The 27,828-nt window shown below is 46.4% G+C and overlaps 1 protein-coding gene across 22 annotated transcripts; it reads right to left on the bottom strand.

Moving 5' to 3' along the window:
- Positions 1–27,828, bottom strand: TPM1 (tropomyosin 1). 22 transcript variants are annotated; one of them, XM_067749526.1, is made up of 10 exons: positions 27,581–27,797; positions 26,682–26,807; positions 26,368–26,493; positions 14,228–14,361; positions 11,802–11,919; positions 10,516–10,586; positions 9,668–9,743; positions 9,150–9,212; positions 8,793–8,862; positions 1–835 (listed from the first exon to the last, which is right to left on the bottom strand). In XM_067749526.1, the coding sequence occupies exons 1-10, from the start codon at positions 27,692–27,694 to the stop codon at positions 753–755; spliced, it is 981 nt and encodes a 326-aa protein (XP_067605627.1). In that variant the 5' UTR covers positions 27,695–27,797; the 3' UTR covers positions 1–752. The 22 variants fall into 22 exon arrangements, with proteins under 22 accessions (XP_067605627.1, XP_067605523.1, XP_067605501.1 ...); XM_067749363.1 differs by lacking the exons at positions 1–835; positions 26,368–26,493 and adding exons at positions 5,650–5,848; positions 7,281–7,359 and having other exon boundaries at positions 27,581–27,796; XM_067749390.1 differs by lacking the exons at positions 1–835; positions 9,668–9,743; positions 26,682–26,807 and adding exons at positions 5,650–5,848; positions 7,281–7,359; positions 10,182–10,257 and having other exon boundaries at positions 27,581–27,796.

Genomic DNA, 27,828 nt, shown 5'->3' with positions numbered 1-27,828 from the left:
TTTAGAAAATGTCCTACAATGTGCATTTATTCCATATCATTATACAAGGTTTCCATACAGTTATAACTCTTAAGACAATGTTTTTTCTTCACCATTGTACGTGGTGCCTAAATCTTTCACTTGAACATGGTGGAAATCCACATCGCGTGCTATCCCACGAGCTGTAACGAACTGCAAATGTGCCAATTAAAAGAAAACAGAAGCCTTAGAAGAGCACGTTGGCTTACAAACCCTTGGCTTTAGTGAATTCTGCCAGACAGGATCCGTAGTCTCACCTCTTCATTAAACCCAAGACAAAATAAATTAGTGTTGGACAGAATTCTAAATTGTACAATATTGAATGAAAGACCACAGTGGGACCTTTTGTTTAAAGTAGCACCAATCCACACCTGATTGTGTTTCCAACATTAATCTTCCTGTTCATGTATCATTGGCACTTTGAGTGAAAATCTTTCTGCTTCAGCAAGGATTCCTGGACTAAGCATACTGTGTTGCTACTCTCTACGAAGTGTGGCAACGTCAACTTGGGAAATGGCACATTTAAATCATTGTCGCCTTGACACGGGCTTGCCTGTGTGTGTGTGTCTTTCCCACCCCTGATCTAGCTGGTACTTTGTGGATGTATCTGTGACAGTGGTAAAAGTAAATAAAAATGCATTTAAGGGGTTTCATGGTAAGCATGGTGTTTAAAAACAAAACAAAACAAAAAACAAAAACAACATGAAAGAATGTGGTCGCAGCTAAGGAGGTTTTCACATGTTGTTTAACTCCAGTAAAGTCTGATCCAGCATCTGGTGCATACTAAGGTTTTCTTCTTTGGCATGAGCCACTTTCTCTGTGGTGGGATTAGAAAATTAAGTCATGAATAGCTGCGCTTTGGACACAGTGGTGGTTTGTACATTTAGGCAGGCAAACATCAATCACAAACACAGGATGAGATGATTAGGGCCAGGCATGCTCGTAAGACATTACTCATTTCCAGACAAGGACCTACGAAGGGGAAGCTGTCTTGGACCCGAAGGAACTACAGGCACAGCAGGTTCTCACAGAGTGGCCAGGTGAACCTCCACCAACAATCCACTGAGGACAAAATGCAGGTGGGGTTGGTGAAGGTTCACTGGTCATGTGCCGTGGGAACAGGGAGAGGTGCTTGCAGCACTGAAGTTAACAGCAGACGTTTCTGAGTTACAGGCAGTTAAGGTCTGAGAGTTGTGTTGTAACACAGTCTCACAGAAAACAAAGATGACGTAAATAGGCTTTCTGACAACTTTTTCAATGATTTATTTCTGTTACTCATTAAAAAAAAATTACCAACACGTTTCATGCACACTCCAGTAGGACGTTCTTATTATTATTTTCACAGTGCTCTATTTATTATTAGCATGACATTCTCACCAGAATCCAACAACACTGTTAGATTGAATAAAAAGCATACCTTTCAGACAATCAGGGACTTCTGACATGAACTCCTGTTTTCAAAAGCTATTTTGCCCAAGCATAGGTAATCATATTTCAAACACTATACCAGATACTTAGAAGTTAGAAATATGAATATGTAATAGGAATATATATTATATATATCACATCCTATATATAATATATATATATACTTATACCCATACACACCCCTCTGCTTTGGCTTTCTAACTTAAAGCAAGACTCAGTTCTCTGTAGGAAATAGAAAACATTTTTTTGGTCCTCATTATGTATCAGCTCAAACAAGAGGACCTGCTCTTGCAAAGATGAGTGCTGAATTGATTATAAACATTGATCCATATACACAGATGTAATTTTACCATAAAAGTGGTTTGGGGATTAAAGAGAACTTAATTATTCCAGATATGAGAGGAAAATGCAGGCAAGGCCAGCCTTTCAACTGATTCATGTTCAATTCTGCAGAAAGGAATCGTTTTCAACCCTATTAGGTGAAGGTATGACAGTCTTAGATTTCCTGCCCATGGGCTGCGTTCCTAGAATTCAGCCCAGGTTCTCTCCCACTTAAGTTTAATCCTCATTCAGGGCCAGCTTTAGTTGGTTAGTTAGGCGGCGGTTTTGCTCAAGTTGCTGGTAGAGTTCGTCTGTACAGGTCAGCAAGCAGGTTAGCAGAAGAGAAGAGGCAGAAGGAAGAGAGGTTAGCTGGAGTTGGTGAGAGGGAGCTCACAGACAGAACACAGAGGTACCTCGGGCGCCAGTCACTTGCTGAACAGGTTACCCTTACCCTGTGGTCAGCTGTCCTGTGCCCAGGAAGGGCGGATGGAAAAGGCCTGGCAGACTTAGGGAGAGCCAGGACGCCTCTCTTGGAAGGACAGGAGGGAAAGAGAGCAGCAGGATTCGAGGAGGAGGACAGAGAGAGGGTATGTTCCTCATGCATCTCAGTAAAACCACTGTGTAAACCGGGCTGAATGCAGCTTCTGGAAACAGCCTCAGGAACAGGGGCAGGGCTGGAGGCGAGCCCACTCCTTGCTAGGGTTCAGCTGAGAGCTTCCTGCAAAACCTCAACCTGCCCATTTCTGCTCACCTCTCCCTGGAACCCCTTTCATCTCCACTCCCAGGGCTGGCTTTCCTTTCAGGTAGCACCAAGAGGGGCTACCGCCGCTGCATTAACAGCAGAACTGAGCTCACTGCCCCTCCCCTAGTTGCTGTGATACAGGGTGCAAATTCTGAACTCTCGTCCAGCCTAGATACAGGGCGTGTTACCCTACTCAAACAGCAAAAGAACAAGCATTTATCTCCACTCAAAACTGACTTAAAATTTAACTGCTGACCTTCTGAAGAGGATGGCATTCTCTGGTGCTAGATGGACGTGTATAAAATGAATAAAATCTCAAACAGCCACATGGAGACCAGTGTGAAAAGCATTTTACACTCGGGCATGTAATCTGCTCACTTGGCAAGAGTCAGTCTGTATCTGGTGGTCCAGGGGATGCCCCAACAAGGACAAGAACCTGGCACTTACCATGAAAAGCTGGAGAATACATTATTGCTTCCAATGACGGTGACAACCTAGACCCACAAAACTCTAACTTAATGATCTTGAAAAGCGATAATCCTATGCCCCGGGGAAAAGAAAAAGGTTCCGTCTCTAGCCCCCAGGTCTGTGGGGAAATTGATCCAATTCTTATTTTAATTTTCTCTCATGTATGGTAGGAGATGGGGAATACGTTATATTCGTCGTGCTTTCTAGCTTGGAATATCTGCTGCGTTGTCTTCTTTGTCCATCCAAATTTTCTGAATATTCGAAACCCCAGTCAAATGCCACCTCCTCCAGGGAGCGCCCAGTCAGAATCACTGTCTCTATTCCTTGCTGACTCTAAATGCACACCATCTGTTAGTTCAGACTTGCTTCCCTCATCTATCTTCCCACAAGATAGCCAGCTCACTGAGGGCAAAGAACATTTCTGCTTCATCTCTTTACCACATCCTTCCTACCTTTCATGGTATCTTGCATGTTTGAGGGCTGCAAAATCTATACCCCACTAGCACATTCACACTATCGCGTGGGAGATACCACCAAAGGCAGGTAGGATGTCTTAGTCTGCTGAGCCAATGTACAGCCAAACTGGGATGGAAGAACTCTGGAGAAATCCCAGAGAATCTAGAGGGTCAATGTGAATGCAGCTTAAATGACAGCTGTCCCTACCACATCCTCCTTTGGACCTGCTCCACTTCAGCTGCCATGGAACTGGTGTGCCTTGAACACTTATATGTTTGCAAGTATTCTTCCCTCCTGTTCTACCTCCCCAATGTCTGGGATGTCTAGTGCCAAGCAATGCTTTTGGGGTTTGGTCCAACCAAGGCTCTTGCAGCAGCTGCCTCTACATATGGCCTGACCCTGTGAGCTAGAAGCCTGGGCCCCAACAATTTCTTGATAAAATCAAAAAGCTATTTAACCTCCTGTGCACCCATACCTTCTTGGGCTATTCCAGATTTGCCTTCCAATCCATCAGTTTCCCATTTCCCCTTGTAGAATATACTTATAGGAAGTGTGAAAATCTCCAGAAGGGCTTTCAAAAAACAGATGTGCCTCCAAAATTAACTGAACATCTGCTCAGCAGAACTTTCAGACTTGTCATTTTATCTATGGCAGAAAGCAGGGTTACTCAGAGAAGGGCCCACTTCTATTACTCTGAATTTTAAAAGAACAAGGCAGGAATCATAGTCAAAAGCAGGCCCAAGAAGCCTTAGGAAAAGATAAACAAGAAATTACTGAAGACTTTACACTCTCAAGGGAGAGACACTGTCTAAATTATAAATTTTTAAAAGTCCACTATACCATTATTAAATACACTTACCTCTTAAAAAGAGTATTTTTACTCTCTTCTGAGGTTTTGTAGAGTGACTGACATTTTCAATTTGTCCAAATTTACTTGAATACAGGGGTATATAAACACTCTTAGGCTAAGAAAAACTATACACAAACAGATGAAGGTCACCCACATTTAAAACACAGGAGAAATATAGCCAGACTGTTGAGGATGGAGAAATATTGGGAATGAAGAAATAAAAGTCCACATCATTTTTAAGTTCTAATTTTGTGATGTGTTATAAAAAAAATCACTTAATTGCTGGTTTTGAATTTATAAATATAACTGATAAACTATAACTGAACAATTTCTACTTTTTTTTTTTTTTTTTTTTTGCGGTACGCGGGCTTCTCACTGTTGTGGCCTCTCCCGTTGTGGAGCACAGGCTCCAGACGCGCAGGCTCAGCGGCCATGGCTCACGGGCCTAGCCACTCCGCGGCATGTGGGATCTTCCCGGACTGGGGCACGAACCTGTGTCCCCTGCATCGGCAGGCGGACTCTCAACCACTGCGCCACCAGGGGAGCCCTCTACTATTTTTAAGGGGTAAAAAAAAAAGAACCAACTTTAATGGCTATGCTTTAAAGATGTTCACAAAAAAAAAAAAAAAGTTAATTACTACAAAGATTTACTTAAGTACAACCCCTCCTAAAGAATACATGATGCGCTTAAGAGTACAAAAATAAATCTTGACTTGAACATAATCGTATGTTCCTTAAACCTAAGAATGTCATTTCATGATCAAAATGAAGGTGGCTGAGGAATGAATATACTTTTAAAAAGCTTTAACTGTTCTTTGTGCTGTAAAAGGATGATCAACGATAACCTCAACTTACACTGTTTGAATCCACATTCCTTTTCACCTTTTCTGATATGTAAGTTCCTAGCAATGTGGGGTGGCAGCCACACCCTCCCAAGCAGGACTATCTAAACACCAACACAGAGGGCTCACCACATCCCAACTAAACATCTGGCAGAGGAAGGCACTGCTCAAGGCAGATCTTCCGGCTCCAACAAGCACAAGTACGGGTTCTCAACCCGTACTACATACCAGAGCCATCTCAATCCCTAAAAAGACACACATGCCCAGGCCTCACTCTAACGCTTGCAAACCAAAACTCTGAGAGGGACCCAGGCATGGGTATTTTTTTAAAAGTTCCGCAAGGAACTACTGTTTTAGAGTCTTTTGGTATTAATGTATGATGTTCAGAATCGGGGGGGAGAAAAAAAAGAGCAAAGCAGCAGCCAAAAATTAACCCTCATATGTGTGATGAAGATTTGGAGTTTTATTCAGTGTTGAAACTAAAATGTCAATAAATAAGAAGTAAAAAGAATAGCAAACAGAAATAGCTTACACAGTGTTTATTTTACACTGCAATGAGGAGCTTCTGTACAATAGGAAGCACAGTGTGTGCCTGGCCCTAAGGCAGGATGTGGAAAGAAAGAACCAGGGTCAGCTGGAGAAGAGACAAACTGCAGAACTCAGAGAGGAGGGACATCCAGCTTGATGAAGGGGTCGTGCGAGAAGTGAAGCAAAGAGACTTATCTGCATGAAGAGAAAAGGTGGGAGAAAAAGGAAAAAAGTGGCACAATGGAAAACAGGGAAGCTAAACTAACAGATGAGAGCAGCATATGAAACACAGGTCAGAAGCAGACATGCAAAACCCCCTGCCAGCCGCACCTACAGGACAATGTCTATCCTTGCCCACCAGTGTCTGGACCCGAGGCCAGCACAAGCCCCTTCTGGGGGAGTTTCATTGCAAAAGACCCATGAACAGAACTTAAAAACATATTTTAAGCTAAACCCACCTTTCAGAATATTTAACCATACTTAATGCTAAAAGCTTTTCTCATAGAATCACCACATTTTAGCACTGAGAGACAGATGATCTGATCCATCCCCTCATTTACAAATGAGGGAAGAGAGGATGGAATTCTCTCTAGTTTCCATGGTGACAGTCATGTCTCAAGGGGTAGTGTGGCGATTCTATAATCTATAAGGCAGCAGGCACTTGTCAACACTCTTCAAGCTACCATTTTTCTGCATGGGTAAAGGAATGACAGGTGGGCCAGGAAACTGAAATTTCCAGCTTATGTGGAATTCAATGCCATCTTATGAGATTAAAAGGAAGCCTCTGTGAAACATTCCAGGTTAGAATTTAGAGGGGCAGAGCCAGCTTAACATTCAGGTTTGGTTAGTAATATGTAAGTTAGTCGTGTATGCTCCAGGTCCTCGTGAGATTAAGACTACCTACTCCACTCTTACTGCCCAGCAGTAGTAAAAGCTGGGCCATTAACTCCCAAACTCATATAACACAATCTGTGTTTTATGTTCTATTTCTTTGACACAGGTTGTGGTGTTTGTATGTTAATTCTTTTATATAAACAGAAAATTAAAGGCTTGGCTACCCGGCAGAGGGTTCATTTCTGTCTAGAATCCTTAAAAGGAAAATGTGACTTCTTACAGCAACATTCTTTATGCTGTTCTGGATCAATTTCCCTTCTCTGAGAGCCTCAGTCATCTGACAGTGTTGGGTTCCTTAAATTTATTATTTCTTTTACGAAAAATGTTCACATTGTATTTAACTGAATCTCAGGAAACCGCCTTTTGATATTTCTTGGGAAATTCCTGCACAATTGCGTGGCCTACCAATTCTACTTGAGCCTAGTTTAATTTCCTAAAAGGACAGTGCCCAAGTCACACATATTCCAGTTCACTGCTTCATGGGAACAATCTAGCTGAGACAGTGTGAAGTAAATGGATTCTGAAAGGAAAATGGTTTTGTATAGACAGACAATCTACTTGGCCTTTATGTTAGTAGAATGTGAAAAAACAATGACTATCCTAGATTATGCAAAGACAGTGAGCATAAAGGTGTAAAGATGGAGATTCTGGAGATACAGAAGGGAGTGGTGGCGAATTTATCATATTAGCATGAGGGCACGGGTGTGAGCAGGCAGGGTGGATGAACATTTACATGGAAGTCATATCGTTGAGAGCGTGGTCCAGCTCCTCGCTGATGGCTTTGTACTTCAGTTTCTGAGCGTACAGCTCGTCTATGACCAGGAAGTGGAAGGCAGAGGTGCAAGGACATGGAGAGTGATCAAGAGATGGAGGGTGAGTGAGGGTGGCATGGACACCATCCCGACACAGCAGCAAGAAAAGGGCAATGCATGAAGGAATTGGTGCCGCAGCAGGTGGCCAATGCAGGAGGCGTGCGTTTTGTTTTTAATAAAATTGAAACAAAAACAAAAACAAAAAGAACAAAACCCATTAGAAAATAAAACAAGAAACTCAATATGAAAATCATAACAAATACGGCAGGTGTATCAGTAAACCATGTTAAACCCTGAACGAAACCACACAAGGCTGTCTCCTGGTTGGGAGAGGGGTAACAGAACATCTTTCTTTTATAGAGCTATAATTTCATTACACTGGAGTAGTCAGCCACCTGCCACTATAAACAGTGGAAAAAATATCCAAGGGCATTGTTTTGAAGAAACAATTTGTGACTACAGTCTGTAATCCTTATCTGGCTCCACCCTGAAACCACTGACTTCCGGACCAAACTAGACCACGGGGGTATGGATTTCTGGGCGTCATCCAGACTACTCCTGTGGTCTGCCCACTCAAGCTGCCCTGGCTGGTCCAGGAGGCTTGAAAAGCGAGGAGAGCCACGCTTTTTATGGTGTTGCTGTGCCAAGTCTGCAACTCAGTTCTTCTTCTGATGAAGGTTTCATACTCTGCTGCAATTTGGCAGATTGTTCTGCAACCATTTGTCATTTGCTCTTTTCCACCAGCTTGGTTGTCATCTGCACCAACCTCCAGTCCCTTCTCTAGCCACTTCTGCCTTTGATGCATATATTTTATATATTTTTTTCTTTCTTTTTCACAGCCTCAGAGTTCAACATTTAGGATTTCTGAGAGACAGAGAGGGTGTCACTAAAATAAAACCTAAATATCTTAGTGGAGAAGTGCTGAAGTATAATGTCAAAGTGTAGTGCCTTATTACCCTCCATCCCCGTCAGGATACACAGCACATGCCAAGATGATTAGTAACTTAAAAAAAAAAAATCCAAACCCTTACACTGAATTCGCACTTGGGGGAAGATAAGTTGTGCCTAAAAACAAATCCATACCATCCTGGCAATAATGAGATACCACTTAAAGACAGAAAAGACACCAGTCATTCTCACCTATGACCACCTCACTCAGTGTGAGAAATAAACCTGCCACACTTCTGAAGAGTGTGCAGTAGAGCCGCTTGGCATCTGCTGTTACAAAAAGAGATGGGCCCCGTCTGGTGGCTAACGGTCATCTGGTGAACAGAGAGTTTAAGAGCCACGGAATGAAAACCCCAAAGGGCAGACAGGAAGAATGTGCAAGAGCAAAGAAGTGTATCAAGGAGGACGCAATGATTGGAAAATGACTTTGCCGGGTCACTACTCAGCCATAAGGATTAAGTTAAAAATAAAACTTAAGATCTTACCTTCTAAGTCATCAATGCTTTTCTCCAATTTAGTTACTGACCTCTCCGCAAACTCGGCCCGAGTCTCAGCCTGCAATAATTCAATTTATTTCAATCAGAATTGGGAAGTTTTAGGCTTCCAGTAGCTACAAATATAGAGAAACTAGAGAATGAAAATCAAGCCTGGCACCCAGGAATGGGGTCTGAGACCACCTGCCAGTCAGTCACCACAGTGAGAGGTGGCGAGCACAGCTCACTCTCCAAGACCACCCCTGAAAATCCCTGGATCATTCTAACTTGAAAATGAAAAAGCCCTGAACAGTGCCGTAAAAACAAACTCAATCCAGCTGGCTTTGTGCACAACACCCTTAATATTACCTCCTTCAGCTTGTCAGAAAGGACCTTGATCTCTTCCTCATATTTGTCTTCCTTCTGCGAGTACTGTAATTAGAAAGAATGTTCCAGATGTCAGGCCATAGTTCACCCTATACTGAGGTCTTCTAATACAACGAAAGTGTCAGCCCAGCCAACAGATGTTGAGGATCTCTTAGGAGGTAATGGAGCCTCTGATATCAAATGGCATACAACAATGCATTCTCTGTTTTCCTGCCTATTGTTTTACATGGGATAAGAACAAGATAACTTATCCATTTGGCACTTGGTTTAAATTAAATTGTTACAGATGACTCACATACTCAAAATAAAATAGATTCTCCATTAAAAAAAAAAAGAATCTGTTATTGATAATCATCAGGAAATTGCCTCAAAATGACGCCATTTGCTAAAGTGTCTAATGGATTACTCCTTTCCTTGGCAGGGCCCCAGAAGAGAAAAAGGGGGTGTCTCTAGAGCAGCTCTTAAAGATGCCTTTCCCCCACGCCGTGCTCCTGGCCTACCTTCTCAGCCTGAGCCTCCAGTGACTTCAAGTTGTTCGTCACAGTTTTCAACTCTTCTTCAAGCTCGGCACATTTGCTAACGTTTTCGATCAGAGGTAGAAAGGGTGGGAGACAAGCCAAAGGAAGGAGGAGAGAAAAAGGAGAGGGATGGGAAAAAATGAAAACCGAGTCCTAGAGAACAAAGGGCTGCCTTAAAGTAGCCAAATCATCAAGGTACTAAAACGCTCAATTTTGCCATGGACACTGCTCCCGACACAGCAGAAAGGCAGGGTGACAAAATCCAACAACCTCGAAGTGTGATAATTTGGCTTCTTTTTTGGCTGCACCAAAGAGCATTTATGAAGGAAAAACAAAGGAGTATAAAGGACCCAAAGAAAGCACTTAAAGCAAGGTATAAGATAGCAGAGGGTGTAGTGAAGGTGCAGTCGTTATAAAAATGAACCAGTAGGCATTGGAAGCTGAAAGACGCCTGGGTTGCAGTTAAACCTAAAACCCATCCATGAGCCATCAGTACCTTATCCTCTGCAGCCATTAATGCTTTCAAGGTCTGATCCATTATTCTTAATTGTTCTTCCAGCTGTCGAACTTGGCTGTTAGTGGACACAGGAAATGCACAAGGCCATTCTCAAAATCAGTGTGCAGGTAAGGCATGCAGTGATACACGCATTCATACATAGACACCCCACGCAAGTCCTCCGTGTTCCATACTCGTGGCTCATCCACGTCTAATGAGCACTTAAGGAGCCCGGAGCTGAAACAGGTAAATGTGCAGCTGCCAGAAGGTCATGCTGTTTAGTCACTGCTCCGCAGCACCCCACACACAGCCTCCTGGCGCCGGGCCCGCTTACCCTTCTGAGAGCTCAGCCCGCTCCTCTGCACGCTCCAGGTCACTCTCAATGATGACCAGCTTACGGGCCACCTGCAGCAGAACAAACACAAAACACACACACCATGGGGCTTCCAAGCTCTGAGGAGGGGTGTGGGGTGAGGACTGGATCCGTCAGCCCCTAGGAGTCCTTGCCTCCAAACAAGATGATCCTCTTTCCCGTGCACTGGAGAGAAGCGACTCTCCACCAGGCGTGCCCATGGAGAGGAGGCCAGAGGCTTCTGCTCACCAAGACCCAGCGTGGCTAGTTATGGGTGGGCTGGCTCATCTTTAGTCCTACCTAGGTGAGGCCTGTATAGTTACATAGCAGCCAGACCAAGCGTGGAAGGAGGGAGAGAGATGAAGTTCACAATCTCCAAACTAGCAGTGTGATGAGATATACGCCTTTTATGCTGAAAAGGCGGGGCTGCAAGACTGAAAATAATCCTGAGAACTCCATCCATCTAGAGCTCTGTACCTCGACTCCCTCTGTGTGCAGCAGGCTACAAATGCCAACAGAAACAGCAAGAGAGGCTGACATGAGAAGCTGCTGAGGTGACTAATGAGGTCAGTGGAAGAAAGGACCAGAGAGAAGGGATCCTAGGAAGCATTTCAAAATTAGTGGGCATAGTGTAACCTGGAGATGGGAGATGATGATGACGAAGAGTCAGTGCTGTTTCATGATAGCCATAGTACATTAAGGGAAAAACTAAAACCTTAACACAGTCATGTGGGCTCTGTTATCACACAGGAGGTTGCTTTCATGGGGCATGACCAGGAGGTGATTCACCTGTGAACCTTGAGGAGAGAGGAGGACAGACAGAAAGGCCTCCATGAATCTAGGGAGCAAGTGCATGGTCTGTGTCTCTACACTGAACTGGGCTGTGCCAGGTGAATCACACTAGGGAGAACTGCTTGTGTGGTGACAGCATGAGAGGTCCCTTCCACAAAACACAAGAGGCCCAACTCTCCCTTCTCCTGACCAGAGAACTTTTGTCCTGGTCTTTGTGTGTGTGTGTTTGGGGCGGGGGGTGGGAGGAGGCATGGGGGCACAAAAAAAGCTTTGGTCTTTCCCAGTGCAACTGATCCCCTAGCAGATCAAAATTGAGAACCGTTTTCTGGGGACAAAGGAACTCTGCTTCTCAAAACCACCCATTTCTGCTAAGGAAGCAGATGGTTTCACTGAAGAACGCAAGGCTGTACACTGCTCCCCCGCTCCTGGGCCCCCGCGGCTGGGAGTCCACAAGGCCTTGGGCCCCAGGATCTGACCTCTTCATACTTGCGGTCGGCATCCTCAGCGATGTGCTTGGCCTCTTTCAGCTGGATCTCCTGAATTTCCATTTTCTCCTCGTCCTTTTGAGCTCGGCTTTCAATGACTTTCATGCCTCTGAAAAGGATAACATGCAGGAAGGCCCAAGATTTAGAGGCGACCTCCACGAACTCACCCTGCACCACAGTGGTTTGTGAGGCTCCGTGTAACTGACAGACCGAAACAGAGCACAGAGCTACTTTTATCTTCCAAACCATGAAACAAGACTTTCTAGAGCTGAAGGCAGAAAAGACATACACTTCCCTCTCTCTGTTTATTCTGAATGAAAGGTTACACTTTTGGTACTGTTGACACTGTCCAGGCAGCTAATGTGAAATGAAAGGTACCATGTGAGGATCCTGTTTGAATGTGGGAGGCATGGGAAGGTCAACAAGCTTTACCTGCTATATAAATAATGGGACTTCTGCCCTTTTCTGGTGGGAAGCTTCAGCTTAAAAATGGACCAAAGTTAGAACGAAAGCAAACTTATCTTCATGTACTTCCCTCCCACAAAGAAAGTAGCTGTTCTTACCCCTTTAGCCACAAATGTAAGTATTAGATTGAAGCAAATGAAATTGCTGGTATTTGACCACATCGGACCTGCAAAAATGGCAATTTCATGTGGGTTGACCTATATTTTAGAGAAGAAACTGAGTTTTGCCTATAATAAAACTCATAATAGAGGTGTTGAGAGGCAGGACCAACACCATCTTCTATGCTAATGTATACGTTTGGATCCTTCAGCATGGTGGTAAGTTTTAGAAAATGTTAATTGACCTATATTACAGATTTATGCAATAACAAATTATGTTAAAACGGGATTCGTTTACCAAAATCTAACTAGGCAGTAAGATAAATAAGTCACTTTTTTTTTTTTTAAATGAAGCACTACAGTGTATTTTAGGAGACCTGCATCTTGGCTCGGCCATAAATTCTCTTTGAGAGTTCGGGCAGGCCATACCAGTCTCTGAACCCTAGTCTTCTCATCTGTAAAACCAGGGGACTGGAGTAAATGATCTCTAAATACCTTTTTACTCCAATGTCTAACACTGCCAGACTGCCTTCCTTTCAGGTTCACTAACAAGTGTATTTCAGGAAGAAGCCAGCCACAAAACCATTGGTTATATGTACACTGTAAGAGATGATGAGTCATCTTTAAGAATTCCAAAACTCTTGATTAGAAAAGAATCAATAATCAACAGTGAATAATGAGCTGAAAACTTCAGCTAAAGAGCTTCTTTAATCCTAAAGTCTGAAATCATTCTTTATCCATGGTGGCAGGGGGCAGAAATGCACCTCAAAGACGGAGAAATGGACAAAATGACTGACTGCATGCACCTGCCCAGGTCACAGCGCAGAAACACACTGCCAGTGTCTGAGACATCACAATACTTTGTCATCCCTCGAAGGGCAGAACTCTCTCTAGTCTTGTGGAGTCTTTCTTGGAGTGCTTCCAAGTAATATGAGTACAATAACTTGAGCAGTTGAACATGAGAGAAAATGCCTGGTGGAATACACGATGGCTGATATGGCCCTGGTTTTCCTTTACTACCACAAGGCTGAATCTTGGGGTACTAAGTCAGGTAGAGCCAGGTCATAGTGGGAGCATGCTCAGCAGACATGCAGATCTCACTGTACTTACCTATGCACGTGTGTCTTATCGGCTTTACTAAGTCCAAAACAATTTACTTTTGTGGATCGTATTTCTGTTTTATCTGTGCTTTCTCTTCCTCTCATTTCTTGGGCTCTTTGACAACTGACAGCCCATACTGTATTTACCTCGGCCTAAGCCTCCTTGGTATATTTCATGTTTTTTAACATCTTTATTGGAGTATAATTGCTTTACAATGGTGTGTTACTTTCTGCTTTATAACAAAGTGAATCAGCTATACATACACATGTTCCCGTATCTCTTCCCTCTTGCGTCTCCCTCCCTCCCACCCTCCCTATCCCACCCCTCTAGGTGGTCACAAAGCACCGAGCTGATCTCCCTGTGCTATGCGGCTTCCTTGGTATATTTTTAAATAAAGTCATCTTTTTAAAAAAAATGCATAACTGCTCCATGGTCAGTAGGAATTAAAGAACCAAAACACATCCCTAAAACCTCCCGTTTACACGTCCATCTCCCTCGCTGGGTGGTGAGCTCTAAGAGAGCAGGAATGGCGTCTTTTTCTTATTTGTAACCTTGGGGTTTAAAACAGTGCTTTGCACAAAGGTGTCCCACTAATGTTAAATGAACAAAACCATTAGTTGCACCTGGATCAAGTCAGGAAATAGTGCCACCAAGGTACTGTAAAATTCTTAGAGGCCCAAGATCAGAGAAGCCCTCCCGTTCCACCAGGAGGAAAGGCTGTGCTAACAGGTGGGCTGGACGAGGGGTCCTCACCTCTCACTCTCGTCTGCTGCCTTCTCGGCCTCCTCCAGCTTCTGCAGAGCTGTTGCCAGACGCTCCTGGGCACGATCCAACTCTTCCTCAACCAGCTGGATGCGTCTGTTCAGAGAAGCTACGTCGGCTTCAGCCTGGATAGAGAGAGTGAAAGGCGTTTCAGTGTCGGAGAGAAAGTGAGGGTAGTGCCTTCAGGAGGGGCTGAAACACTGGTTCCAGATGGGAAGCCTGGGCCCTGTGGTGAGCCACCCTAAAGTGCGTTACAAGCCCTGGTCAACTCTGGAGTTGTCGGATACGTTCATCCATTGACATACCCAGTGAATGTCCACCTTGGGGTATATGCAGATCCACACACATCATCCTCATCGGACAAAGCGACCATCAGCAACACTCTCTCCCTTGGTTCTCTTCCTCCACGGATTTCAACACGCTGGCTTTACCTGCCTATTAAGGGGGAGCTTCATCACAGCCACCTCACTCGGTGGGGCCTGAGGTGTGGACAGAGGCGATGGGACTTACCCAGGCTCAGTCACACAAGACGAGAGCAGCACAGCGAGGACTCGGACTCGGGAGTCTCAATTCTCCTTTCTGCTGATTGTGTTCTCAAAGGGGCTTTATGAAATATTTTAGGAACTAAAATATTTTTAAATTCAGTGGTTCTAAAATATACACCATACAGAGACACAGCAAAACCCAGCAAGCCCCCTGCCCTTCAGCACCCCTTTAGAATAACTGGTCACACTGGAAGAGGGCCAAGACAAATTTCCCAAGCGTTTGTGACATACGCCTACAGGAATTTCTCACAAGTCAAGGTTGCTACAAAAAGAGCTTCAAACTCCTTAGAAGAAAAGCAGTACAGATACTGTTTTTACTTGGTATCTATCTCTGAAATAAGATGTTTCTTTTTGGGAGATACAATGGTTACCTACAGTTATGAGCATTTGTTACTATAAGCCTCAGCACACTTGCAAGCCTGGACCGGTCCATTACATACACTTGCATTGATGGCTGTTTAAACATTATGCACGTAAGTGAAAGACAGAATTTGTTAATCTGGTACTGTTTCCTCATCCACTCTGAATGTGTGCTTTTCCTGGGGTGATGGGGTTTTTAGGACACTTGGAAGTTTTCTAAAAACTACAACATGCACTTTGGGACTATGCTAGCTCTCTACCTACAGTCCTGTCTTCCTTACTCAACTGTAAGCTTCTTATGTGCAAGGAATCACAATTCACTGCACACAGTATGGGCTCAGTAAAGGTCTACTGAACAAAATGAGTAAAACCAACCTAATTTAAACAAAAGCAACTTTTTTAGTTTCTGGACCCATGATACACAGTTTGAAATGCACATGTAGTTAGAGTCTACGATTATGGCCTTGAAGTAAAGGAACACGAGAACATTCTGCTCTTTGCTCATCTAGATTTGTAAAATTTTAAAAGTCAAGTTCTCTCTGGGAAAGAGAGGTGATTAGGGCATCTACAATCATGGTGAAGGACTTTTTATAAAAACATGCAAATACACTTTTATCGCTTCAAAAATTAACTATGGGGCTTCCCTGGTGGCGCAGTGGTTGAGAGTCCACCTGCTGATGCAGGGGACATGGGTTCGTGTCCTGGACCGGGAAGATGCCACATGCCGCGGAGCGGCTGGGCCCGTGAGCCACGGCCACTAAGCCTGCGCGTCCAGAGCCTGTGCTCTGCAACAGGAGAGGCCACAACAGTGAGAGGTCCACGTACCACACACACACACACAAAATTAACTATGTAGTAATAATTGGCTGTTGGAGGCAGGGAGCAGGGGAAAATGTGAAATGAATCCGAGGTCAGTTAACAGTTGCACTGGCCCACAAAGTAGATCACTGCAGGTACACAGCTAGTAATGGGCTCCACCAGGTCTGGCAGGTGAATGTTGGGAGTTTTTTGGAGGAGGGATGAGGGTAATAGGGATAACACATTTCTTAAGTATGGAAACTTTCTAAAGTTTTTAGCCCCATGTAAAAAACAAAACAAAACGAAACCGGAAGGAGGTATACATTAAGGGTATACTTTGGGATCAGGTCAGATTTCTTTTCTATATTTTCCATTTCTAGTAAAATTCTATTCATTTCATGAATGGGGGAAAACAAGCAAGCAACCCTGAAAGCTGAAAACTAAAATGAAAAGCAAAACAAAAACCACCCTCCAAAACACCACCAACAAAAAAACCTCAGCAGAGTGTCTAGGTCATGTACTCAGAAGTATTTTTCCCCCTTTTCTTAAATATCCTTGTTATAGGTGCTGCAGCCAGAGAAATGTCAACAAGATTTTCAAAACAATTTCTGTAGCCACCACACTCTAAGCTTCCTGTTCTGTTTTTGATCTGGGCCCCAACCTCAAGGACTTTGGACTCACAGAGGGGAGACTGTTTATACTCCGGGGAAAGAACCCTCCAGGTGCCAGGCCAGTCCAGGTCCCTGGCCTCCCACACACCTGGGGCATCAGAGAGTAAGGAGACAGCACCCCATGTTCGTTCCTGCCTCTGCACGAAAGATCTCCCTACCTGAGAGGGACGCCCATCAATCCAAATCTTCCCTCTTCCCTCTTCCCTCTTCTTGCTTCCACTCTAACCGTTCTTTCCCTTAGCTCTGGATACTGTTTTATAAATGTCATTAACTCCTTTTCCCCAGGAGCATTTTGTAGAACCTACATTAGGGGTTGTGCCCTACGGAAATACCAGTCAATAGGCCTCGTATACGGCACCAGAACAACAACTGGTAATGGAGACCTGTTCTAGGAGCCAGGACAGGGGCAACACAGAGAACAGACCTGTGGGTGGTCCACAAAACGGGGTCTAAGATGTTTAGCTGGAGGGGTCCCTAGGCATTGTCCAGCAGTTCCCACAACTGGCTGGGTGTCCAAATTCACCAGGAGATGCATATTAAAAATACAAATTTCCGGGCTTTCCTGGTGGTTCAGTGGTTAAGAATCTACCTGCCAATGCAGGGGACATGGTTCGAGCCCTGGTCCGGGAAGATCCCACATGCCGCGGAGCAACTAAGCCCGTGCGCCACAACTACTGAGCCCGTGTGCCTAGAGCCCGTGCTCTGCAACAAGAGAAGCCACCACAATGAGAAGCCCATGCACAGCAACGAAGAGCAGCCCCCGCTGGCTGCAACTAGAGAAAGCCTGCGCGCAGCAACAAAGACCCAATGCAGCCAAAAATTTAAAAAAAGAAACAAAAACAAAACAAATTTCTAGGCCCCATCCCTAGAGATTCTGATTCAAGAGGTCAGAAAGGAGGACAGGAATCTGCACTATAAAAAAGCACCCCCCCCCTACCCCACCCACCATCCAAAGAAGCTGGAAAATCCTGTGGGAACCACTCATCTAGCTCTTTGTAGAAGAGAAAATAGGAAGAGGGAGGGATCTTTGACATGTTCAGGTCACAGCCATCAGCGGCAGGTAAGACTAGCACCAAAGTCCCCTGGTCCTCAACGTGCTGGCATGCCTGCCTCCCTTCTCAAGGCCTCCTGGAGCCTCATGGAAGCCCTGGAACTGGTGGTTCTCACCTATGGAGTCTTTCTGCTTTCTGACGTCAGAGCAGCAGGTTCTCTACAGCCACCCTGACTCCAACCCCCTACCTGAAAAAAGGCCTTCAGCGAAAGAACCTAACCAGGACTAGAAAAACGGTTACTGTACTGAATATCATCCGCTAAACAAGTCCTCTCAATCCATTTGGAAAAAAGGTGTCGTATAAAATTGAAAACATCATCAAGTAACACCAGGGCGGTACCAGCTCACACAAGGACACAGAGCATTTGTTCTCAACCCCAGAAACCAACGCCTGCTGCCCCAGAGGTTTCAGAGCAGGATGGGCAAAGGTGCTTGTAGGTAACAGCCCAGATCTGAAAGCAGTGTCTGGGGTGTATCGATCTCTATATAAGCTTCCCCCGGGAAAAACCTGGGCTCTCACTGGCTTCTCAGGCCTCACCATACTGGTCTGATCACAACTTAGTTTGGTTCTCTAGAATTCAAGATATACTCAATTCCATAAATTAATTAAGGACACCCTTATTTTCACTTTTTTTTTGGTGGGGGCGGGGGGTGGATTATGCTCTATGTTCAAAAGGCCCACATCTCTCACCTGCACTAGCTTTTATCCCCGGTATGTATTCTCTGAGTTCTGAGGCTTATTTAGATATTTTCTAAGGTTCTTTCCATCACAGCACCTGGGCAGTTTACTTAAGACTTAACTGGCTGTTGCCTGTCAGTACAAACCCTACAGACACATGACCATCTGTTATTTAAAAAGCAGATATAAATAACAAGGCATTTGGGAAGGGTCAAGACCCCAGACGCAAATTATTTCCAGGCATGGAAGTCACCCACGTGTACTGGGTTAGCTTCTAACGACAGCTCATGTGTTGACACTGCTGGTGAAGTCTTTGGGATGCTAGTTTCTTTCGTTTCAAAAGTGCTATTGGGTCCCAACATGTAATGAACTACTCAGAAAAGAGACTGCTATATTAGTAAAGGTTACCAACTGTCTTCCTGCAGATCTGTTGTTAAACAACCACCAGGTGCTCTACACGTGTGTCTTAGAGCTGCATGTGCCCCCCAATCCCTTCCACAAGGTACCAGCTACCTAAGAAACTACAATAGATATCAAGGGCACGCCCACACAATATAGCAAAATGTTACTCCAAGTCTGACTTGAAAGAGAACTTTTACAGGGCCTAGATTTTCATGAAATCCAGGTGTTCTAGCCAATATAACTAAAGGCAATTTAAAAATAGCAATGATTTTTACTTTAAAAACAAGTATTTCTGTGAGGACAATTAAGAAGAAATAATTGTAGGAGAATAATATTATATCCTAAAAATAAATCCTCTGGAATGTATGTTCAAAGTCCTACCTGAACTGGAGTACTGCATGGGATGATCAAAGGTCAGGCCTTTTTATTTCATGCGAACTGTAGATGTACAGAGAAAGTTTCACCCAGTTTACTGTGTAAGACCCAAGTCCCTATAGCCAAGTTAAGCTTCTGCCCTTATATGGTAAGGAAAGGGGAAAAAAACACGGATGACATTAAGGGGCACTCCCATGGATAAGAGTTAAAAACAATCTCTCTATTGCAGCAAAGCCTGTAACTCACGAGGCATTTTTGTGTAATGAGTGAGAAGGGATGTGAACAGGGTATTGTAGTGCCTTCGCCTTGCCTATACATGAAAGCAGAAAGCCAGAGTATATGTACACTCCAGCTACTGCCACCCTGGCGGGGGGGGGGGGGCGATGGGGACACAAAATGCACTTTTAGATTCCTGTTTTCAGAAATATTTACCAACTCTAAGGAGGGGAGGGGCTGGGAATTTTTGTAAATTGGTTTTTCCTGTGATTTAATGAAGTTACCAATTAAGAACCTACAGGCTGCAACTGTTAAGTGCCCTTGTTTGCTGAGTACCATCCAGAAAGAAGGAAGGCAGACTGCCTTCTTCCTGCTCCCTCTTTGATAAGGACAAAAGACAAACAAAACCCTAGTGGGTCACAAGACCTGGAGTCAACCATTACACCAAGCAAAGTAGCCTCATTCCAAAATTTTGAAGGGCCCACACACCTTGGAAAAACAAACCAGTATAAAAAAAAGGGATGGTTGCTTTTTCCAAAGTTAAGTGCTGGTTGTAATAGGGCCAATTAACTACAGCCTGTCTGAATCTTTGAGAATGTGAATTAGGGCCAACTCTCCAAATATTTTTTGCAGTGGCTCATGACTTTGTCACTAAATTTTTATCCTTGCTGCCAAGAGAAACTGTGACTGCTAGCTTAACTCACAGCTATGCCTGACAACTACCAAGAAACCACCTTCAATTAGCTACCTTTAAGTTCCAGTTTCATAAGTTAGGAACACCTCTCAATCTGAAATTCTTTCTTCAGTGGTCTGACCCAGTCCTCAAGTTGCCGTCATAAAAAGTTCTGTGCCCATCCAATCATCCGGATGGACTATTTTCAAAAATCACTTAAAAATTTTTGAAGCTAAACCACTTTTAATATAAAGCTTTGAAAAGAACGAAAGCATTATCTTTACCCAACTGGCCCAGGAAGAGTACTGTCATAAAAACTAAGCCCAAAAGAGAAGGTGAGCAAAATAGTAACAATGTGCCCTTCATAAAATTTATCTTCTGTGTCTAATATCGATCACCAGGCCAACAGTCCATAAGAGGCTTTCCTGTACAGGACCACATATTCCCTCTCTTAGCAGGGGGAGGGGAGTTCTACTGACTTCCACCACTAATACCACTTCGACCCACCAAACATTCCTTCCAGCCTGCCTGTGTCCTCTCTCCGTTCAAGTTGAAAAAAGAAAAAAAAAATTGATTAGAAGCATTGAAGTGGAGTGTTTTAAGATGTAGTGAAATGAGCAGCCCATCTTTAAGACCCTTTGATAGCTGGTGAACTGAAAGCAAAGGAGCAATGAGCGATGCTGAGTGTGGAGCAGTTCTAATACCAGCTGATGCAAGGCACTTACTCTAGTGTGCTAAGCACCATTGCAACTTCTTTACACACACTTTTCATCCTCACAACAGGCAGGTACTACCATTACCCACATTTTACGGTCGAGGGACTGAGAAGTTAAATGATTCAAAACCTAGCGGCCTGGGCCCAGAGTTCTTGTTCTTATCCATCATGTTCTATTGGTTCTAATGGTTCAAGGACAACTGCGAGCCAGAGAGGGAGTCGGAATTCATTCATTGCCTGGCCAAATTGAGAGACATCCATGGGACCGCTGCTGTCTTGTCCTCTACAGAAAATGATCTTTTGCCTATTGATTTCCTGGTTCCTGCCTATTTTATCTGAAACTTCATCTAGTTAGGCCTTCCTTTCAAGAGGACCCATTTGCTTCTAAGTATTTTATGCAAAACAGGTCTCATAGCTTCTGCAGCCAGCCATAATGCCATTACATACACCTCTCAACTCAGAATACGCCTCTATTAATCACAGAAGGACCCCACATGAGCGCTTGTCATAAAATTCCCAAGGTGTTTGAGTATCCTGATTTAACACACACACACACACACACACTCAAAAATCAACAAACAGCAAATGCCTTAACTACCTCTGAAATCCTGTTCCGGTGTGCTGGATGCATTTGCCTTAGTGGAAAGGAAGGAAGCCAGGTATTACACTCAACGTGGGGGAGGGGAAGCCGGCGGGAGAAAACACCCAATAATCGTAGCTATTTGGCCAACTTTTTCGAGACTCGGTAACAAAGGAACATCTACCTGTACAGGAGAACTTGGGAGGAGGGATGGTTAAGAAAGGGAAGGGCAAAGGGCCGCATACTAAGTCAGAACACGCGCTGTCAGTGTCTCAACCACCCCCAGAGAAACAGGCTTTCAAGAAACCAAGGCTAAACAGGGATGGGGGAGTTTAGCATCCCCGGGCCCCAAAGCCAGACAATGCCTCAGACATGACCTGTTAGCGCCCTTCCCAAAAGAACGGATTTCCAAAAGAAGGGACCTCTTCCGTCCCCACTCTCCGAGTAAATAATACCAGCAGCGCAAAGGGCACATGCCGGGGGACCCGAGACGCCGGGCCGAACGCGAACACCCCAGACATAGAGTTCCTTCTGGGAAAGAGCTGCTTCCAGAACCTTCTCAACACCACTAACTCTCCCTCGGTTCTTTAGACCAGCGAGATGAAAAGGGCTGAAGTGAACGGGCAGCGCCCCTCCCCAGAGCCCGACACCTGCGGGCCCAGGTGCGCCCCGAGGCGGGGGGAGGGGTGGCGGGGGAAGGTGGGCTCCGGGGGGCCCTGCAGGGCTAGGTGGGGCCGACTGGGGAGAAGGCGCCTCCGGGGATGGGTGATGGGTGGGTCCCTTACGGTCTCCCTCAGCTTCCTCTCGTAGTCCAGCTCGCGCTGCAGGCTGCCCGCGCGCTCCTCCGCGGCGTCCGCCTGCTCCTGCAGGCTCCGAATCTTCCTCCGCACCGCCTCCAGCGAACTGCTCCCCGCCATTGTGCCGGGCGGCGGCGGGCCGGCAGGCTGGCGGACTGCCCCGGGAGAGGCCGGCTGCTGCGCTCCTGCCGCCGCTGCTGCTGCCGCACTCCGACAACCCGGCCACCCCGCCCAGGCCGCGGCGCGCCACGGCAGCGCGCCCTGCGGCCCAGGCACAGCCCGGAAGTCGCGACCTCCTAGGCTGCGCAGGCGAACCGCAGGCGGGTGCGCGAGAGCCGGGGGCGGGCCCAGAGGGCGGGGCGGGGCGCGCGCCGCGGACCCCGGGAATTCTCCAACCGCGGGAGGCACCGCGCATGCTCGCGGCCGCGGGGCTGACAGGCGCTGCGCGCAGGCTGCCGGGGCACCTGGTGAGCGGGAGGGTGGCCAACGCGCCGAGGGTGTTACTTCGACTCCCAGCGCCCCTCCCCTGCGCCGTGGGGAACCCGAGTAACGGATTTGGCTGCAAAGGGCGACGGTGCCGCCTGTTGGCGGCGGGAGCGCTCCGCTCGGGACTGCCAGTTTCCCATGCCCAGGAAGGAGAGAAGCCGAGCGAGGGGTTTGGGGCTTGAATGTACCCCCAAAGGGATTGTTCCTCGATGTAAAGAACCCCAGAACACAAGATCCTAACCACAACTCTCCTTCCCTCCAAACTCATGAAGGGAAAACCACTAACGTATTGCATAGAGGTTAAACCTCCTAAATGCTGTCTCCCTAGGTTAGAATCTGGCTTTTGGTTCTCTCCTGGTTGTGTGACGGAAAACAACTTGACTTTATCTGTAAAAGCACGGTTAATAGTAGTACGTTTCTCATAGGATTGCTGTGAGGATTATGAAATGACAGAAAGCACTAAGCACAATACCTTGTACATAGTTAAAATGATAGCTTTAGTTAATAAATACACAGGCACTGTCTGAAGAGTCAGGCTACGGCCTATAACCAGCTGTGGGACCTCAAGCCCGCCAGCCTATCTGGGACTTACTTTCCTTTCCACAAAAACAATCATCTCAAGGGTCCCTTCTAGTTACAACCTTCTCTGGTTTTAGATCAGCCTCTGAGATCTTCTGGAATCTGACCAATTCTGGGCCGGACTGAGATGTCTTAAAAGGCACACCAAGGAAGGCTACAGAACCCTATGAGAGGGTCTGGCTACAGCTGGATGAAAACCAAAGCGGACGCAATCTTTGGGAACCACCCTCTGCCAATTCTCCCCTTCGGCTACGTTTTTAAATGTCTTCTAAGTCTCACAGCTTTCTTTCCTCACCTTTCCCACAGAAGGCCCTTCAAGTCAGTTCCTATGTGTTTAAGTGTGGGAATAATGAAGAAAAAGAAAACACACTTGACAACCCCCTCCTACGCCAAAGCCCTAATGAGGAAGCGCCTTGCTTTTCTGACTCATTTGCTATGGACTTTCTCACAGCCTCCCTCTGCTGAGACTCTCACAAAGCCCAGCATGGGCCCTCACATCCTGTAGGTGGAGCCTCTAGCTTTGTTTCCACACAGTTCATCTAGTCAGGAGGGAGGTCACAACTGCTTCCCTAAGAGTACAGACTGGGGGCCTCCAACTTTGAGGGTGGGAGAAGGGGGCATCTGGGAGCCTCCAGGAGAAGCAGAAACTGCTGGACAGGTGCAAATGCTCTAAGCAGCCAACTAGTGACTTAATGTCCTGCTTTTCAAACATCTGGGAAAGTCAGTTTCAGGTGAGTTCATTTTCACACTGATGTCATTATACAAGAGTTTAGGACAGTTGTTCTCAGCCTTGGCTGCACATTGGAATCACCTGGGTATTTAACAAATACTAATGCCTGCATTCCACTCCCAGAGATTCTAATTGGCCTGGGGTACAGCCTGGATTTTAAGTTTTAAAACCATCCTAGGTGATTGTTTAGGTAAGGTTGAGAATCACTGATTTAGAAAGCAAAGACCTACAGGGAATAAAGACTTACATACTGCAGATGTCAGAGACATCACAGTTATTGGGGAAGGGGTTGGGCCAGAGAGAAAATGGAGCACTTGATCCCCTTCAGCCTCACTTATGTGGAGGGAAGACAAAAAATTCAAAACAAAACCATCAGAGATCCGACCTTGCAAGTTACAACCTTTCAAGCTAGGAAGAGCCCATTTCTGGAATAGGATCTGTAAAGTGTGTTGGTAAATTAATAGAAAAATGTTTTTAGTAGTAGAAAAATGTGAAACTGTTTTACATTGGTGAGTAATAGTGCAATGTCCTAATACAATTCTACCTCAGGAAGTTGACCTCTCTCCTACCTTTCTCTAGTGACATCTGTCTCTTCCTCCTCAAGTCTTCACTATTTTTACTAGCTAGGAATCACTCTAAATATAGCATTTCTTCACAAATGTCTTGCACATCCCTACAGATTCCAAACAACCTAAAATGTCTTAAAGGGGAAGATGATCAATATACTACCAAAAAAAAAAAAAGTGTACCATATTAGGGATAATTTTCCAGTGGAAAGAAAAGAACACAGCTTCAAAAACCTCCCTCTCCTCCTGGCTCCGCCCTCCCCCACCGAGCTGGCTTTAAATATGCTCTTTGCCACTTCTGCCTCACCTCATTCCAATGCACCATTAAACAAGACTTTTCAATAAAGACATGATAGAACCACATAGTTACAATAATTATGATTTTTTTCCCCTTAAGATCGTAGTAGATTTTTCTCCTTCTCTTGCTTTCAGTCTTACTGGGCTATTTTCAAATTCTCTGCATTCTTTTCCTTATAAGGAATATCTCTCCTTGATCTATCAGCGGCTCTTTTGAAAAAGCTAAATAAACGTCCTGCTGGAGAATTTCGGGGAGACAGACATCCTCCATTTAACCATATACGGAGCAGACATCTGATCTACATTACACAAAACTGGCGCAGAGTTATATGCGTTTTTTGGGCTCTTTTTCTAAAGCCAGGCAGTTTGTAACTTAAATATTTTACCTAAATCAGTGTTCCCTGAACCCCCTTTCCAGGGACCTTGCTTTTCACTGAAACTTTCTTTTTGTCAGATTCTAAATGTCCTGTGTCTGGATCCCTCATTTACAAAGCACACTCGGAGATTACATTTTGTGCCTTTCATGTCACAGAAAGCCTTACTGATTTCAAGACCCAGATCCTCCAGCAATTTACACTTTACTCTCATACAAAAAATTCTGCTGCTGCACTTGGTAGTTCAACTTTCTGGGCATAGGTTTCCCTGGTGCTCATACATTCTTGAAATAGTTACCAACTTCCCAACGAATTCTTTCCTAATTGGGCCTCTAGGCTTAATTAGCTTCTAGAATGGTGTGAAACGAAGTCGGTCCTCTGGAAATCTAATGCTTGTCTTGACTCATGCAGCAGAAGAGGCAAGCTCTTCGGCTAAAAGGATTCCAGAGGGCAGTGGACAAAATGCTGGCAGAGCTTTTGTGGTGCGTGCATCATCCTTGAAACTATGTGGTGGTTGTCAGCGGCTGACAGGTTGGGGTGGGGTGAGCAGGAGAGTCGGGGGCAGCTAGCTCACTATACCATATAAAGCACTGAGCTATATATAACTCCCAGCTTACTTTCTGGATCTGGTGCCCTCAGACTGCAGACCCAAGCAAATATCGTCTTCCCAGGCAGATCTTAAGGGCTGGATTAAGCTTCCCTAGTGAGTAAGGAGGCCTCAAGTGTTTCTGTGGCCCACCATCAAGCTTAGCCTTCTAAGTAGCACCATGCCATTTTTTCAGTGCCATCTCTAGTCTGTGTCCTGACTAGACCCACCACCGAAAACCAGGCCTTGCCACCCACCAGAGATGGCAAAAGGAAAGAAAGTGGAGAAAACTAGGCATTCTGTTTGCACAAACCTCGGTGATGACACCTCGGAGGTTTTCTGCCACCATGGAGCAGGGTTCACCTCCAGAGTCCAATTTCAGTTACTGTATTCTTCCAGCTTCTCACCCACCCCCCTCCACCCCCAGGGGTGGGGGAAAGAAGGAGAAAAAGAAAGAGGAATGGATGAAATAAAAATGAATGTGTGCAGTAGCAGTCGGAGGCAGCATCCAGTGCTCTGGGCCACGGCAGGCTGTGTGCGGGTTTCCAGCAAGAGGAGGTGACCCTCCTCCATTGCTCTCTGGCCCCTGTGGTGACCCCAGAGCGGCCACCAGGGCAGGAGGTGAGGGAGGCAGTGTGTGCGTGCACTTACGTCGGTGGCCTTTTTCTCCGCCAGCTCCAGCTTCTCCTGGGCATCTTTGAGAGCCTCGGAGTATTTGTCCAGTTCATCTTCGGTGCCCTTGAGTTTCTTTTGCAGCGACACCAGCTCATCTTCCAGCTGGGAGTTGGCCGTGGGGGACGGGGACGGGAGGGGGGGTGCAGCAGGCAGCGTGATCCCGCAGGGGAGGGGTGTGGGTGCACAGAGCCAGAAGGACAGGGACAGCGGGAGAGAGAAAGGGAAAGACAGGGAGGGAGAGAGAGAGAGACAGTTAGCCATTCGTGCGCCGCGCCGCGCGCCCAGGGTACCTTGGCGGCGGCCTCATCGGCGGCCAGGAGGCTGTCCTCTGCCTTGTGCAGCTCCTCCAGCACCCGGTCCCGCTCGTCCTCCGACGCCCGCAGCAGCTTCTCCTTGGCCGCTATGTCCTCCTCGAGCTGGGGGGCGGCGGCGGGCGGGCGCGGCCGGCCGGCACGGACCGGGTGTTACACACACACACACACACACACACACACACACACACAAAACACGGGCACCGAGTTGGCTGGGGCCCTTCGGGTGTGAGGCGCCGCCGAGTTGGGGTTCAAGGGTCCCTAGGTAACCCTCCTCTCGCGCGGAGCCCACTCCGCACCCCACCCCAGCCCCCGGGGCGAGACTCCTGCGGAGGTCTCAGCGGGCTCAAGCCCACAACTTGGGGGTGCAGAAAAACGCCCCCGTCTCCCCGGCCCGCCGTACTCTCTAGTCTGTCCATCTTTGTTTTTAGGAATAAACTGTGTGACTGTCCCTCCCCCCTCCCTCGCGTCCCCCCTTCCCAGTTGAATGTTTTATACTCCCCAGTCAAAAAGTCCAGAAGAACTTCTAACACTTTCTGGACTTGATTCCCTTCAACCCTCCTCCTCTCCCCTGCCCCCGAATCCAAAACTGATTTCTCATCCTGAGAATCAAGTGCCTCTAGGACTTGAAGGGACTTCGCGGGCTCTGGGAACCAGAAAAGGGAAATAAGCGTCCCCAGACGAGAGAAAAAGTTAGAATAAGCCAGTCTCGTTCTTCCCTTCTCCCTTCTCAGACGCCCTGGAGTGGGGTGGCTCCCCGAGTCCTCGGAGTGAGGGGCCGGGAAGGGGTGCGAGGCCCGGGTCCCGGGGCTCTGGGGCCCCCGGCGGGCAGAGCGCGGGCGACCGGCCGGCGCAGGGCCGGAAAGGCGCAGGCAGACCTGCTTGCTCCTGTCCTCCGCCGCCTTCTTATCGGCCTCCGCCTGCTCCGCTCGATCCAAGGCGTTCTCCTTGTCGAGCTTGAGCATCTGCATCTTCTTCTTGATGGCGTCCATGGTGGCGGCGGCGAGCGGCCCTGGGGCTGCGGCGGCGGGAGCGGGGAGGCAAGAGCGCGGTGGGGAGGCCGATCCGGAGTGCGAGCGCACAGCCGCCTGCTGATCCCAGATATGTACTTTCCCAAGGGGGCGAC

Source organism: Pseudorca crassidens, chromosome 1 (assembly GCF_039906515.1).
Source record: "Pseudorca crassidens isolate mPseCra1 chromosome 1, mPseCra1.hap1, whole genome shotgun sequence".
Classification (NCBI taxonomy): Eukaryota; Metazoa; Chordata; class Mammalia; order Artiodactyla; family Delphinidae; genus Pseudorca; species Pseudorca crassidens.
Note: the sequence above shows the minus strand (reverse complement) of the source record. Positions and strands in the feature narration are given on the sequence as shown.

Coding starts and splice junctions, on each gene's coding strand:
- TPM1 (XM_067749534.1), bottom strand. CDS start 27,694: ATGGACGCCATCAAGAAGAAGATGCAGATGCTCAAGCTCGACAAGGAG. Junction 8,863..9,149: donor TTTCTGACAAGCTGAAGGAG/GTAATATTAAGG, acceptor GAATTATTGCAG/GCTGAGACTCGGGCCGAGTT. Junction 7,360..8,792: donor AAGCATTGATGACTTAGAAG/GTAAGATCTTAA, acceptor TCCTGGTCATAG/ACGAGCTGTACGCTCAGAAA.